Source organism: Vipera ursinii, assembly GCF_947247035.1.
Source record: "Vipera ursinii genome assembly, chromosome: 2".
In the NCBI taxonomy this organism is placed as follows: domain Eukaryota; kingdom Metazoa; phylum Chordata; class Lepidosauria; order Squamata; family Viperidae; genus Vipera; species Vipera ursinii.
Genome location: NC_139513.1, coordinates 137,897,330 through 137,912,407, shown reverse-complemented (window position 1 = coordinate 137,912,407; position 15,078 = coordinate 137,897,330). Strand labels below are relative to the sequence as shown.

General features: G+C 40.3%; 1 protein-coding gene across 3 annotated transcripts; it reads left to right on the top strand.

Annotated features, from left to right (window-relative positions):
- Positions 1–6,176: 6,176 nt before the first annotated feature.
- ATG101 (autophagy related 101) lies at positions 6,177–14,210 on the top strand. Of its 3 annotated transcripts, XM_083355732.1 has the most exons (4): positions 7,547–7,773; positions 8,362–8,442; positions 9,140–9,399; positions 13,048–14,210. In XM_083355732.1, the coding sequence occupies exons 3-4, from the start codon at positions 9,148–9,150 to the stop codon at positions 13,450–13,452; spliced, it is 657 nt and encodes a 218-aa protein (XP_083211858.1). In that variant the 5' UTR covers positions 7,547–7,773; positions 8,362–8,442; positions 9,140–9,147; the 3' UTR covers positions 13,453–14,210. The 3 variants fall into 3 exon arrangements, with proteins under 3 accessions (XP_083211859.1, XP_083211857.1, XP_083211858.1); XM_083355733.1 differs by lacking the exons at positions 7,547–7,773; positions 8,362–8,442 and adding an exon at positions 6,177–6,201; XM_083355731.1 differs by lacking the exons at positions 7,547–7,773; positions 8,362–8,442 and adding an exon at positions 7,414–7,487.
- Positions 14,211–15,078: the final 868 nt, after the last annotated feature.

Here is a 15,078-nt window from a genome sequence, read left to right as displayed (position 1 = left end):
CCTTTTGGCTTTCCTGCACTCCGCCCGTATGCCCCTGCTGCCTTCCACCATCGCTGCCCCCGGGCTGAATTTCACCATCTTCTTTCTCCTGCTCCTGGGCCTAGAATCTAAGCCAGCGTTTCCCAACCTTAGGAACTTGAAGATGTGTGGACTTCAACTCCCAGAATTCCCCAGCCAGCTATGCTGGCTGGGGAATTCTGGGAGTTGAAGTCCACGCATCTTCAAGTTCCTAAGGTTGGGAAACACTGATCTAAGCACTGGGTGAGGATGTAGCAATGCAACGTGCGCAGAGAGCGCAGCTTAGCCTTGTTTGCTGAAGAGAGCACCGATCCCCACTTACAAAACCAAACTTTTCTGCCCTTTGGGCCAAGGGAGCTGCAGTTAAAACGAAGCAATGCTATTGGTGCTCCTTTCTGCGCTGTCAGCCACCGTTATCCCCGTTAGTCTAATTTTCTTTAACGGTCTCTCCAAAGTTCCTTGCTGCTTTTGTCTTGGGTTTCAAAGCATCCGGCTGAACTGCCTGCCTTCTTCAGTTCCATCAGCTAGTCAACCTGCTCTCTTTTCCTGCCTTCATTCAGATCTTGCAGCGTTTCTGTGCTCCACTTCCGTGGCAAAAGTTATACAGATAATCCTCACTGAACAGAACTGGAAACAAAATTTCCATCACTAAGCGCAAGGGTCACTGGCAAAACATTGTGTGGTTGCACTGCTTAGTGACGGCAATTCCAGTTGTGGTCATTAGGTGAGAGCTGCCCCATTGTTGAATGAGGACCTCACACTTCTCCTGCCCTGGTGTGCTCGCCTCCACTTCAACTTTCCCACCCTCATTCTCTGCCCATTTGGCCATGCTTCTCTCTGTTGATTATCCCTACCATCCCCAGCTGACCGTCACCCTCTTCTTCCTCCTGGCACTGGCTTGGGACCCGGGCACTAGGGGAGAGTACAGCTCTGGGATGAATGTGACAAGCAGGAAAGGGCGGCAAAGACTTGTCTGTTGAAGAGAGCTTGCCGGGCCCAGCTAGGGAGGAGGCGGTGGGATGGGACAGTGAGGTATGGTGTGGTGCACTTCATCCCTGGGTGAGGTAGAAGAGGCAGCAGGAGGGGGAGGCTGTGAGGAAGACACTGTTTGAGACGGCAATAGAACTGAAGAGAGACCATGGCTTCCTAGAAGCACAGTGCACGCTCTGCAGCTCATGTTGGTAGTGTACCTGGAGATCTGGCTTAAAGGCTTCAGGAGAATTACAGGCAAGCCCAGCACCAACAGAGCTTAATCAAAGGCCCTTTGCTCGCTCTGTCCAGCCTTCCTTTTGCAAAACCTCAAAAAGGTGTGGAAGTCCACAGATTGGTTCTCTAGGGTGCTTCCGGTGTACGCTCTGCATCTCACATTGGAAGCTACTGGCTCTTCTCCACTCCCTCTGGTGATACAAGAGACAAATGCTGTAGGTTTGGCTGCACTCAGCTTTGTGCACAGGTGTAAAAGCAATCTTCAATCAGGAAGCATTAGAACAACATTCTATAAGGTTAATGATCTCTTAATGTACAGGAATATATTTCCCCTCAAAAGGATATTATTTAGCAGCTCAAGTTGCTTTCCTCAATTGATGTTCCCCAGATGTATTTAATGAAAATTATCATTCTCTTCTCCCCCAATAAATGTATCACTTGGAGATAAATAATACTTTAGGGAGGCAGTAGTCTCTGATTTTTTATCACATATACCTTAATTTTTTTAAAAAAACTGAGCACTATTGCTGTTTCTTAATAGTACTTATAAATCTGTTTGCATTAACTAAAATATAATGTCAGTTTATTAATATAGGTTCAATTTTTGTTGTTGTTGTTGTTAGTTGCGAAGCCGTGTCCGACCCATCGCGACTCCATGGACAATGTTCCTCCAGGCCTTCCTGTCCTCTACCAATATTTTACATAAAATTAAATACAATAGACATTCCAATACAGTATCTTCTCCCCATATTGATTACTTTATAACTACGTTTTGGAGACCATCTCTTTAGAATGAGACCACATTATCTTCTACGAAATCTAGTTCTAACAGCCAAATTTAATTCTATACATTTGGAAAAGAAAATTTAAAATACAAGAAAACCCATATTAGTCAGCCAGTGCAACAGTACTATAAAAACCATATTGCAAATATTACAAAGTCCATCCTGTTTGGTCCTCAGTATATAAAGCAAGACTTGCAATAGGTAGTCAACATCACTGGTGTTGAGTACCTGTGGCAAGTATTCCTTTATATATTTACCGCATTTTAAAAATTCAAAAAGATCAGTTCACCAATGTCTGATTTCTAAAGAAGCAGAAATACTGCAACTTCAAAGAAAGTAAGTATAGTTCCCAACAATATAACCATTCTTTTTTTTTCCCCAAGGGTGTCCTTCTAGGTTTTCTTCCATTTCTCAAAACACTGGATTCTATGCTATTCTCACTTTCTTATTTGTAACAATGCAACTGTAGAATCTCCCAGTTTGAAACTTTGGACTGTTCCCTCACAAGTCAGCTGCACTGCACAAAATACGCCTTTTGGTTTCAGCCAATTTCCTGCGCTTCTCTGGCTACACAAGCCTGACTTATCTGCCATGGGCTGGGCCATTTCCATACATTCCTCATTTCTAATTGAAGGACATAACTCTTTCGAATATTAACAGTCATTTATTTTGCTCCACTTATCACAAGAGTAGATCATGCTGGTTTAAAAGACAGAGAACTCTCTGTTTCTTGCACCACCTCTATCACTGCTGACCCTTCTGATCAGAGCAGAGACAGAGTCAGAGTATATTAGCTACACCATTATATAAGGGACTCTTTTCTAGTGAACCTGAAAGAAGTAACTATAAGCATATTCAACCATGAATCAAACCCAACAGCTGGACATCCGGAGTGATGGTATAGGACCATTTATGTTTAAAAATTTACACAGCGTTTATTGAGGAATATTAGTTCAATGAGGCAACCTGGCAGTTGATGATAAAATATGGAAACCAGAGAAGTCATTAATCAGACTACATACACAAGATCAATTGTTGCTCTATTTCCAAGTTTCAGTCATGAATGACATGCTTGATTTGTGAAGAGTCTTTTCATAGAAGACATTACTGTATAAATCAAGTGCACAAACACAAAAAAACATATTGGACTTTTGGTACACTTAATATAACGTATCACAAACACTATCTTATTTCCAGAATGCTAGATGATAAGCATGTCATGTGGATGGGTCTAAGTCAGGGGTAGGCAACCTCGGCTCTTTTATGACTCATGGACTTCAACTGTCAGCATATGTGACTCAGGAATTCTGGGAGTTGAAGTCCATGAGTCATAAAAGAGCCGAGGTTGCCTACCCCTGGTCTAAGTAATGAATTCATCCTTGTTGAAAGGGTTGTTCCCAGCACCTTTTAAAGAGGCACTGTTGTACCCCCTCCTCCACCTCAAGAAGCCATTGCTGGATCCTATCATTCTGGACAATTTTTGTCCAGTCTCCCCTTCTCAGGGAAGATGGAAATTTCTTGTTTGCTATCTGCCATCTACTCTTCATTGTTTGAAATCTGTGTTCAATACGTCATGCCATATTGGACAACTTTTCCTCACCACACTCCCTCCCCACCCCATCCCCAAAAAGCTTTGTGAACAAGAAGCTCTCAATTTTGTTGGTCAGGATTGTTTGTCTGATTTCAAAACTACATGGGAGGAATTGAAGACCTGTACATGCCCCACTGGGCTGGGCTTTTGGGGTCTTGGGTGAAAGTGAGCAATGTTCTACTTAACCTGGGATTCTATCTATTTTTGTTTTCCTTTATTACTGAATACATTAAGAAAGCAACGAGTAAAACATGTTTCTGTTGAATTGAATGGAACTAATCAATGTTACACTAAATCTTTTTGTGGTCCTTCAGAAAGTATGGGGTCCTATGATCTGTTAAGATTGCTGTCATTCTAGAGCAGCTTCAGCTGTGAGCACTCAGAAAAAGAGATTTATTGCTGCTATCTGGCTTCACGATCCATGTTTTCCTGTAGCTCATGCATACTCTCTTCTGACTTTAAAAGGGGAAGGGGAAGGATAGGAACCAAAATAGCAAAAGCAGTTACAAGCATTGAAAGATTCCTCTCAACATTTGAGGATTTTTTAAAAAAAAATCTGAGGAAAAATGTACTGTTTTTATTATTAAACAAGACAGTCTTTACAGCTGCACAGTTCTGGTATTAACTCAAATATTAAATTCAGTTGTGGCCTTAAGATCAGTAATACTGAATAGACAACGAGCTATGCCAAAATGTAGCATGTTTTTAGTTTAGCATGTAACATACACCCAGCTAAGCATGATTTACTCAGTAAACCATACTTAAACAAGCAATGTTGTATGAGATCAGCCACTTTTCTTCAGCATGAAGTAGAATGAAAACAATCATATACACTGCCTAAACATTTGTAGAAAGGGTGGCCTAAAACAGAAATAATACATTGTATTATTCCTAATGCATTTTTTCTACATTTCCGTAGCAATTCAGACAAATAGAAATGAAGAAACCCTATGACCAATCAGGTTTTCATAAATGTCAGAAACAAATAACCTACATTTATAGCTATCAGCAGCAGAGTCAATTTTAAAATCTGTCATCATGAGTTATTTACCTTTTCAATAATTTTACCGAAATATATTCCATAAAAGAAACAATTAGAAACACCATCAGTAGAATAGTTCCATTCTTTAATTACCTAAGGAAGAAAAAAAGTCTTATATTGCAGTAAGGCATAAGAAGTGGGCCTCAAACATTTGGAGGCACTTTGGATCAGCCATTAGAAGTGGGGGAGGGGAGAATCCAACATTTCAAGAGAAAAGATGAAAAATAAAAGCTGGATCATCTTTTTATTTTAGTCCCCAATAATTTATGTTTTAGGCTACCTTTAAAAACTGTGGAACTCAATCCTTAAATATGCATGTTCTTATGTCTTTTTTTTGGGGGGGGGAAGAGACAAAGTCTCTTTGATAGTTTAATTATTCTAATTATTTTGTAAATAAATCAACCTTTGACATTTGAAAGGAATTACATTTCTACAAATATGTCAAAGTTTATGTAAATAAAATTGTGAGAACCAGACATGAAGCTTCCCAAACTGGTCTGAACAAAATTCTTTTGCCAGCAAAAAAACAAGACACCTTGATTAGTGTAGTTTTTAATTACCAAAAACAAAACAAAAAACATGAAAAACATAGCTACAATATAAAGGCGCTTATTTGTAATAGGTTGGTTTAGCTTCTAGATTTTGTATTTATATATTGGCCACTTGTAAATAACTTATTATTCTCTTTATCTTATATTTATGTTGTATGCCGCTCAGAGTCAGTTGGGAGACCTTGTAAAACCTGAAATGAATGAAGATGGAATCAAAAGAGGCGTCTATGGAGATTCTCCGTCATAAGATAACCTTGTCATTTTTTTACTGTGGGCACAACGGCACACATCAAAAATGAAATTTAGTTGCCCGCTCTCAAAGTGGAACGCATACATACATGACACACACCTAACCACATCCAGATCACGATTGTCCCCAAAGGTGTTTTTTTCAAGAGGCAACTAGACTTTTCTTTGAAATTGTTTCAAATTTTCTTTGCAACTGAACCACCTTTAGCAACAATTTCAAAGAAATAGAAGAAACTCCAGTTACCTCTTGAAAAAGCACCTTTGGGACAATCAGACACTAAAGAATTGCTGCAGAACACTGCTGCAAAAAAGAAACGGGAGAAGGACAAAGGAACACCAAGACGCACAGAAGACGCAGAAATCGATATAACCTGGCAGCCGCCGTTTTTATTCACAAACACCAAAGATCCACCATCGTGGGAGCCTTCACCCTCGCACAGAACGTCGCTCAAGCGACCTCAGAATTCCCGCTACGCCTCGTTTCTACCCTTTCGCTTTGTGCCCGCCTCTTCCGGTATTGTAGCTGTACACCAGGGGGTCTTCAAACTTGGCCCTTTTATGACTTGTGGACTTCAACTCCCAGAATTCCTCAGCCAGGCATGCTGGCTGAGGAATTCTGGGAGTTGAAGTCCACAAGTCATAAAAGGGCCAAGTTTGAAGACTCGTACACGAATGACGTATTATCTCTTCTTCCACAGAAGGAAGCAAGAAGGCGCATGCGCAGTCGCGGCCTTCGTCGTTCCGGTTGGTGCAAATTAGGTATGGTACTCAAATGATGTCCCATTTCAAGAGGCAACTGGGCTTTGTTTTTCTTTGAAAAAAAGCACCTTTGGGACAGCCTTGGTCCGGATGGCTGAGAATCTCCATAGACGTTTACTCCAATGTTTGTAACGAGGAACGCAAAACGATGGGAAATCGGCTGTTGGCTCTGCAGCATAAGAGTGAAAATGTACGTCTCGGAGATCACTCCTTGTTCCGAGAAATAATTTGATTTGCTCTATGTCTGCCGTACTAGAGTCCTAATAATAAACAATGCCTTCTCAACAGTCAGTTTGAACCACCAGTTATAAGGTGTGGGGAAAATGCAAATCTTGTGGCAATAGAATAAGTCGGTCCAGGGAGATCGGAACTAAGAAGAACGAGGGGGGGGGTTATTACTGTAGAACAGGGGTAGGTAACATTCTGGGAGTTGAAGTCCACGAGTCATAAAAGAGCCGAGGTTGCCTACCCTTGCTGTAGAAGAAACACGCAGTTGTAGCTTTTTTTTTTCTTCCCCTGCTTCTCCGCCAATTAAAACATACTGTGGGGCTATTCTGGAGTTTTCTGGAAGGGAAGGGGAAAACTGCATCTTGTTACGCAATCGCTCAGGGCAGGCGTCTTCAAACTTGGCCCTTTTATGACTTGTGGACTTCAACTCCCAGAATTCCTCAGCCAGGCATGCTGGCTGAGGAATTCTGGGAGTTGAAGTCCACAAGTCATAAAAGGGCCAAGTTTGAAGACCCCTGGCTCAGGGTATGAAACAAAAACAAATGAATAACAAACTCCCGCCCTCCTTTTTTGGACAGCATCTCGTGTTTTTTAACCAATGAAATGAAGCGCCGATGAAATAAAACAATAAGCTTTCTTTTTAACCAGTAAAAAGCACCACCAAATTTTCGACCTTTTACTGCAGAGAGCCCTACGAGCTCATCTCCAATGTGCAGGGGGCAGCAAAGGGCGAAACTGGTGCTCTTAAAAACCGGAAGTTGACCCTTCCCGGTTTCGTCTGTGGTTTGCTTTTCTTGGACGGTACCAAGAGCGGCAGGGGGAAAAGCTTATCAGCAATTTATACTTTAAAAGCCTGGAAAAGGGTTTAAAGGCCTTAGGTAAATAAAATTCAGAAGTTTCTTCCGTCTGAGGGAGGGCGGAAGCGACCCGTGGCAAGAAGAATAGCTTCGACTCGCCCTGGAGGATGATTTCTCAAATCCCTCTCTCCCATGTTTTCTTAGTTGGGCCAATCCGAAGATTAAGTTGCTTGAGTAGGGAAGCACCCAGATCTGGGACAGGTGAGTTGCCAGCTGTTATTCCCACCGGGCACCCCTCTACTTCTTTAAACCCCCCCCCCCCACCTTCCAGAGGGCGCGAGCCCTTGTCCGGTCGGTTACCTTAGTTACCGAGCGCCTCCTCCCCCGAGGAAAGCCTAGGATGTTTTTGGTCACAGGACGGCGGAAGTCACAAGAGGTTTAACCTCCCCGAACCCCCCCCCCCCCGATCTTCAGGGCTGCGACCTGCGAACAAAACATGTTCTTCCCTGGTGGGGTTCAAAAGCCAGCGTGTTGTATTGGTGAAAAGGCTGAATTTGTTGTTGTTGTTGTTGTTAGCTGCGAAGTCGTGTCCGACCCATAGCGACCCTATGGACAACGTTCCTCCAGGCCTTCCTGTCCTCTACCATCTTCTGGAGTCCATTTAAGCTCACACCTACTGCTTCAGTGACTCCATCCAGCCACCTCATTCTCTGTCGTCCCCTTCTTCTCTTGCCCTCAATCTTTCCCAGCATTAGGCTCTTCTCCAGTGAGTCCTTCCTTCTCATTAGGTGGCCAAAGTATTTGAGTTTCAGCTTCAGGATCTGGCCTTCTAAAGAGCAGTCAGGGTTGATCTCCTCTAGGACTGACCGGTTTGATCGCCTTGCAGTCCAAGGGACTCGCAGGAGTCTTCTCCAGAACCGTAGTTCAAAGGCCTCAATTCTTTGGCGCTCAGCCTTTCTTATGGTCCAGCTTTCACTGCCATACATTGCAACTGGGAAGACCATAGCCTTGACTATACGCACTTTAGTTGGCAGGGTGATGTCTCTGCTTTTTAGTGTGCTGTCTAGATTTGCCATGGCTTTCCTCCCCAGGAGCAAGCGTCTTTTAATTTCTTGGCTACAGTCCCCATCTGCAGGCTGAATTATATACGTTCAAATGTCCCAGCCAATCAGGTCATTCGGAAATAATTAAAACATAAAAGTGATCTCATCTCTAGGTAAGTACATGAGGACAAAAAGAACATCCTGACTTTTATCGTTGGAGCAATGGGTGGCCTTTAAGAGCAATTTTTCAAGTTACAGTGCTGCTACGTCGAGGGGTATTGCCTCTTTCGAAAGTGTTGGGAAATAATGGGATTCTTTTTCGTTTGTTTGTTCGTAGATCAGTTTCAGTCAATGCATTTGATGACACAACACATTGGGTTCTTGCCATGTTTGGCTCTATCGCTTATTTTGCTTCCAATGAATTAATAATATTGGTTGAAAAGTTACCGTTAAATGAATAAATTGAACCTTTTTAGCATTATTGTTAAGGACTGTCTCAGTTTTCAGAAAGCAATTTTTAAAACCACTGTAGAATTTAGACTGATTCTGATTTGCCTTAGAGTGCTTCTTCATAGTTTATTCAGTGTCAGCATTTTTATTAGAATTTTGTAGTTCCAGAGAGCAGTGCGATAATTTGGAGCAGTCCTGAATGGATTGAACTGTAAAGTATCTATTTAACATGCAACTCAGAACAATAGCAAAATCCTTAAAATGGCACGTTTTATGCTGTTCTTTAGAAGAGTTTGGAGCAAGACGTTTTCCATATTACTTCCCACCTGTACATATCTATCATACCATCGAGGTGAGAGTTTTCCGGTCTGCTCATGTAGCTTTTTTTTTCAGGATTGCCTGCTTATTTTTCCTTTGCAGAAGTCACAATGAATTGCCGTTCAGAGGTGCTGGAGATATCAGTTGAAGGTCGCCAGATTGAAGAAGCTATGCTGGCACTTTTGCACACCATATTACTTCATCGCAGCACAGGGAAATTCCATTACAAGAAAGAAGGAACCTATTCGATTGGGACAGTTGGCACACAAGATGTTGATTGCGACTTCATTGATTTCACCTATGTCAGGGTTTCTTCTGAGGAACTTGATCGTGCATTGAGAAAGGCAGTTGGAGAATTCAAGGTAAAAGTTACTGTGTTTATTTCAGAATGATGTGTGTTCCCATGTTGCTGGTACAGAAACATTCTTTGGCCCAGAATACAGATGCCAGATAGTTAACAGACTGTTTCCAGGATTAATTCAAGGTTGACTTTAATTTTCAAAGCCCAAACCAGATTGGGGTGGAACATATCTCAAATTAGTGTCCAAGAATTCTGTTCCTTTGCTGAAATTGTTTACTATTTTTCAGGCAATGAGTGTTCCTAAAAGAGGGAGTCTCCACATGCAGATTATGGAACAATTTGTTTAGGGAAATATTCTTGATTCCATCAGTACACATCAGCAAGCTGTGAAAACAATATTACTTCTATTACTTTTTTATTCTCTATAATGATTTAAAATACTTCACTTAAATTGCTGCATTTTTGTTATGTATTTAATATGTTTCTGCATCAGTTCATATTAAATTTCAAAGCAATTTATAATTAAAATTGTAAGTAGTGAAATACAGTCAGTTTATAAAATTTAAACTTTCAGTAAAATAAAAAATGCAACATTAGCAAGATACTGTTAATACATAGAACAAAAACTGGCATTGAAAAGTTTAAGAACATAACATCATTAACATAGTTTTGAAAGCCCTAGGAATATAAAAATATCTTTGCTACTCAACAAATTCCAGTTTGACATAGAGTGTAAGAACTGTAAGAATTTGAGTAAGAATACACTGGAGTCAGAATGGATCCAGAAACATGATAGGGCACATATTTAATCCTTTTGAGAAGCATAACTTCATCCAAAACAGTTGGAATTCTGCTCATCTGGATAGGCAAACTATCCACTAACAGCATTCCTGTCTTCTCTGGAGTGATTTCAGTTTGTTGGCCCTTACTGCAACCAGGCATTGATTCAGCAGTTTCAATGTGTCACGTGGACCCCTATGAAAAGGCAAGATCAAGGTTAATTTCAGCATGCTGCTAATATTTTACTTTAAAATATTCAACACATTCAATGGTTCAGTGTAAAAAATTGAATAGCAGTGAAATTGAATAACAGTGAAACCTTACAGAACTAGACAGCATAAACGTCATGGATAAAGCTATCCATGTACGAGCCGAGCGACTCCAAGCCCATTTACTCACTTTTAAACTTTTGCACCCTGTGCAAAAGAATGTCACTCTGGTGGTATCAAGCGAGAGATCCAAGAGAATCAAGAGAGTTTCACTCTCCCTCTCTCTTTCCCAGCAAACATGATGACCAAGGCAGTTTCAGGACCTAAATTAGGTCTACATTCTTATTGAAAGGTACCTAGAAATTTTCAGCTAAAAATGTTTGGATATGATTAACCACTGCATGCTCAATCCCCTTAATCAGAAGAGGGATACTGGCCTATAAATATTTACAATTTTTTTAGTAATCATCTCACTGTAGCCTCCTTTAATAAAGCTAGTACCACTTCTTGCAGCAACGTATTTATAGTCCTCAAGTTCTGGAAAACATTCCCTTTCTACTAAGCCATGAGGAGCAAATATAAAATAAGCATGGCTAGCCAAACATAATCAAGCACCGTATCTGTATCATCAAGCCTTAAGAACTGAAACTCGTCCCAAAATATCTGACAGGTCCTTGGACATTTTGCAGCCTGAACAGTTGAAATAGTAGAGTCTGCCATGCCAAATTAGACTAATTTTGTTCTTGAAGTATCTAGTTGACATGTCATCAGAAACTTATCAATTTTTTTTCATATAATTCACGTCTGAGCCTGCACTCCTTGCACCACTAAAAAAGTTCCAATGGTGCTGAGGGTACACAACAGAAGGAGAAAAAAAATCTTCCAATATTCCAGTATAGGCTTGATAACTTCTTATTAGCATCCAATCAGAGTCAAGATGAGTTTTCTTCTACCTGTGTTTTAGTCTTCCTCCAACTGCCTGCTTTGCACTCAGCTGAGATGTATATCAAGAGACTGAATGGACTCTGCATTGGGAAGAGGAGATTGAAGAGCAATTGTTTCAATTGCTGTCATCATTTCTGTAGTCAAATATTTTACAGGGATCATGGAAAATGCTTCAGAGCCTTCTGGAAGCCATTGGAATCTATGGTATCATCTTGAGATGATAGAGTTCCTCACCTCTGCAGTGAAAAATATGGTAGTCTTTGCAAGCTTCATTTTCAATAGAAAATAAATCTATGACAGAAGAACAGATATAAACATAGCCCTCTTTTCAAACCACCATCCACTTGCTCACTAGGGAAAAAAAATCCAGAATGTGACTTGCTATTTGTGTTGGTGCAGTAACAACTTAAGACACTCATTATCAAGAGAGTTATAACTGTCTCAGTGGCTCCTGTAAGGCAATCCCCATTTAAATACTGTAGTATTCTAAAACCAATATTCTAGAAGTCCTACACATCAAATCTGAAAATGTCTCTAACAGCTCAGGCAGGGAGCATCCCAATCAGCAGAATGAACTACCAGCAGAAACCCCCATTTGAAATGTACAATGCAAAATGCAAACATTCTAGATTGCCATTTGAATAAATTGATGGGAGGGGGAGAGTCCTTTAAAAAAAAGAACTTTAAATGTATACGCATTAATACCACAATTTCAATACTGTGTTAGTATCGTTATTAAAAAAATGTGCATATTGGTAAGATTCTGTGGATGCTATCATTTACAGCTTTCCACTGCAAAAGTACATAAGTTCATACATTGACAAAAGTCAATAATCATTATATAAATGGCCACTGTTAGAAGGCAATTATTCTTGGCTATATTTTTAAATTACATTGCTAACAATCTTTTCTTCCTCTTCTGCTGCCATGAAAGTAAATATATTACAAAGCATGCATCTGATGAAATAGTTGGTACACATGAAAGGTGATGCCATAATAAATATGTTATCTTTAAGATGGTGCCACATAATACTTTGTACTGGAACAAGCTAAATGGCTATTGTTCTAGAAAGTGTTATGTTTCTATCATCTTTTTTCCAGTGAATTTCCTCCCCTAGATAACACTCTTAAGTTTCCACTTTTCTATCTATATGAAAGCTGTAAGTCGTTGCAGTTGGAAGTCACGTAACTGGATCTGATGGGGTTTTTTTTACTTTTTTTGCAGTTGCTATTGTTATGGGTATTTTTTGTTGCAAACAAAAGTAAATGCTGGAAACTGGCAAAAAATGTTGCAAAGCACTGTCATATGATTGCAGAAGGCTGCAAATGGCCATAAAGATGAGCCCGTTGCCAAGTGCCCAAAATGCAATCATATGACTGCCAAGGTGGGGTGCTGCTGTTGTAACTTCAAAAACAGGTTATAAGTAAGACAATTGTAATTTTGAATGGTTGTTAAATGACCAGCTGTAAATTGAAAACTAGAAACGGATGTTGAGAAAATAGTCTGACTGAAACTATACCCATGTGTTAAGACCTACTATAAGGATCCTTCTTCAAGTCTTTTTATTAGAGGGTACCATATGTAAACAAAATTGTCTTTGTTTCATTAGTGAGACTTCGATTTTAGAATGTCTTCTCTCTACAGAAAAAGAAAACATCGTTGAGCATGGCATAACTTTGTTCCAAATAAATATTCATAATATTTTATTATAAATATACTGAAAACATAAAATTATTCCAGTGAAACATGGAATAATGCTTTTTTTCTCCCCCAGGATGCATTGCGAAACTCAGGTGGTGATGGGATGGGCCAAATTTCCCTGGAGTTTTATCAGAAGAAGAAATCACGATGGCCTTTCTCAGATGAATGTATCCTTTGGGAAGTTTGGACAGTCAAGGTAAATGTAGTGAGTCTGGCTAATGAGCAGGAACGGCAAATATGTCGTGAAAAGGTGGGTGAAAAACTTTGTGAAAAGATTATCAACATTGTAGAAGTGATGAACCGACATGAGTACCTGCCCAAGATGCCTACCCAGTCAGAGGTGGATAACGTCTTTGATACAGGGCTGAGGGATGTCCAGCCCTACTTATACAAGATTTCTTACCAAATCACTGAGTCACTTGGGACCTCTGTCACCACCACCATGCGTCGCCTCATCAAGGACACCTTGGCACTCTGATGTCCAGGATATCATGGACCAGACATTTTTGAAAAGCAATGCAAGCAACTGGTTTTCTGCTTTCACCTAGCCCCCAAGTACCACATCCATTATTCTCAGAAATTTTTGGATTCTTGACATCCATACATCCTATTCTCATTCACTAACTATTACAGGTCAAGGCTAGAATTAGCTTGTCCACCAGTTCACCAGATCCCAACTTCTTTCATTTGCAATAGAAAATAGAAACCAAGAGACCTCTTCAATGTCCTTTTCTATTAAATCCAATTCCATTAGATGAACTACAGTGTGTCTATGGGAAAAGATGGTATGCATGCTTCATAAGTATTTTGGTAGCACCTAATACACATAAGATAATAACATTTGCACTATCAATGAGCCGTCAATGTAGGTTAGATTCCCTGATTTTTTAATTTTGAGATCTTCTACAAGGCTGCCAAGGCTAAGGTTACTTTTCTTGGCAAAAAGTGTGCCTTCCTTCCTGATTACCTAGTTGTTAGCTCATCTCTGGCTTTGGAATAAATACATTTTTGCTTCTAGGTGCATGACTTCAGGGTGGGAGTGTGTAAGGATTTCAAGCCTTCCACCTTTTTTGTGAGTAAAAATTACAAAAAAGGACCCATTCTACATACCTATATTTTTCAGTAGAGTGTGAAATATGTAGCCTGTATTTCTAGAAAAAGAAAATTCCATGTTTTGTATATATTTTACCAGTATATGTATTAAATAATCTAAGAATAAAAAGAAAATTCCTGTTTTTTGTGTCGTAACTTTCTATAATAAAAGTAGTTTAAACTAACATACACTCAAAGAGGCCTAAATTATTCCAATTTATTTGATTGATAATCCTTGAAATCAGTTTCAATCCTGATATCTACTTATCTTGTAAAAGGACAATTAAATGATAATAGAAGAGATCCTTATAGTTCCGCAAAGTTACTAACAGGTATAAGGAAATATTGACAGATTTTATTTTCCTGGGCTCCCAAGATCACCGCAGATGGGGACTGCAGCCAAGAAATTAAAAGACACTTGTTTCTGGGGAGGGAAGCCATGGCAAATCTAGGCAGCACACTAACAAGCAGAGACATCACCCTGTTAACAAAAGTGTGTATAGTCAAGGCTATGGTCTTCCCAGTTGCAATGTATGGCAGTGAAAGTTGGACCATAAGAAAGGCTGAGTGCCAAAGAATTGAGGCCTTTGAACTATGGTGCTGGAGAAGACTCCTGCGAGTCCCTTGGACTGCAAGGCGATCAAACCGGTCAGTCCTAGAGGAGATCAACCCTGACTGCCCTTTAGAAGGTCAGATCCTGAAGTTGAAACTCAAATACTTTGGCCACCTAATGAGAAGGAAGGACTCACTGGAGAAGAGCCTAATGCTGGGAAAGGTTGAGAGCAAGAGAAGAAGGGGACAACAGAGAATGAGGTGGCTGGATGGAGTCACTGAATCAGTAGGCGTGTGCTTAAATGGACTCCAGAAGATGGTAGAGGACAGGAAGGCCTGGAGGAACGTTGTCCATGGGGTCGCGATGGGTCGGACACGACTTCGCAACTAACAACAACAAGAAGGAAATATTCCTCAAATTATCATGCAAGACCAAATATCGGCTTTAATGTGGAAAGGA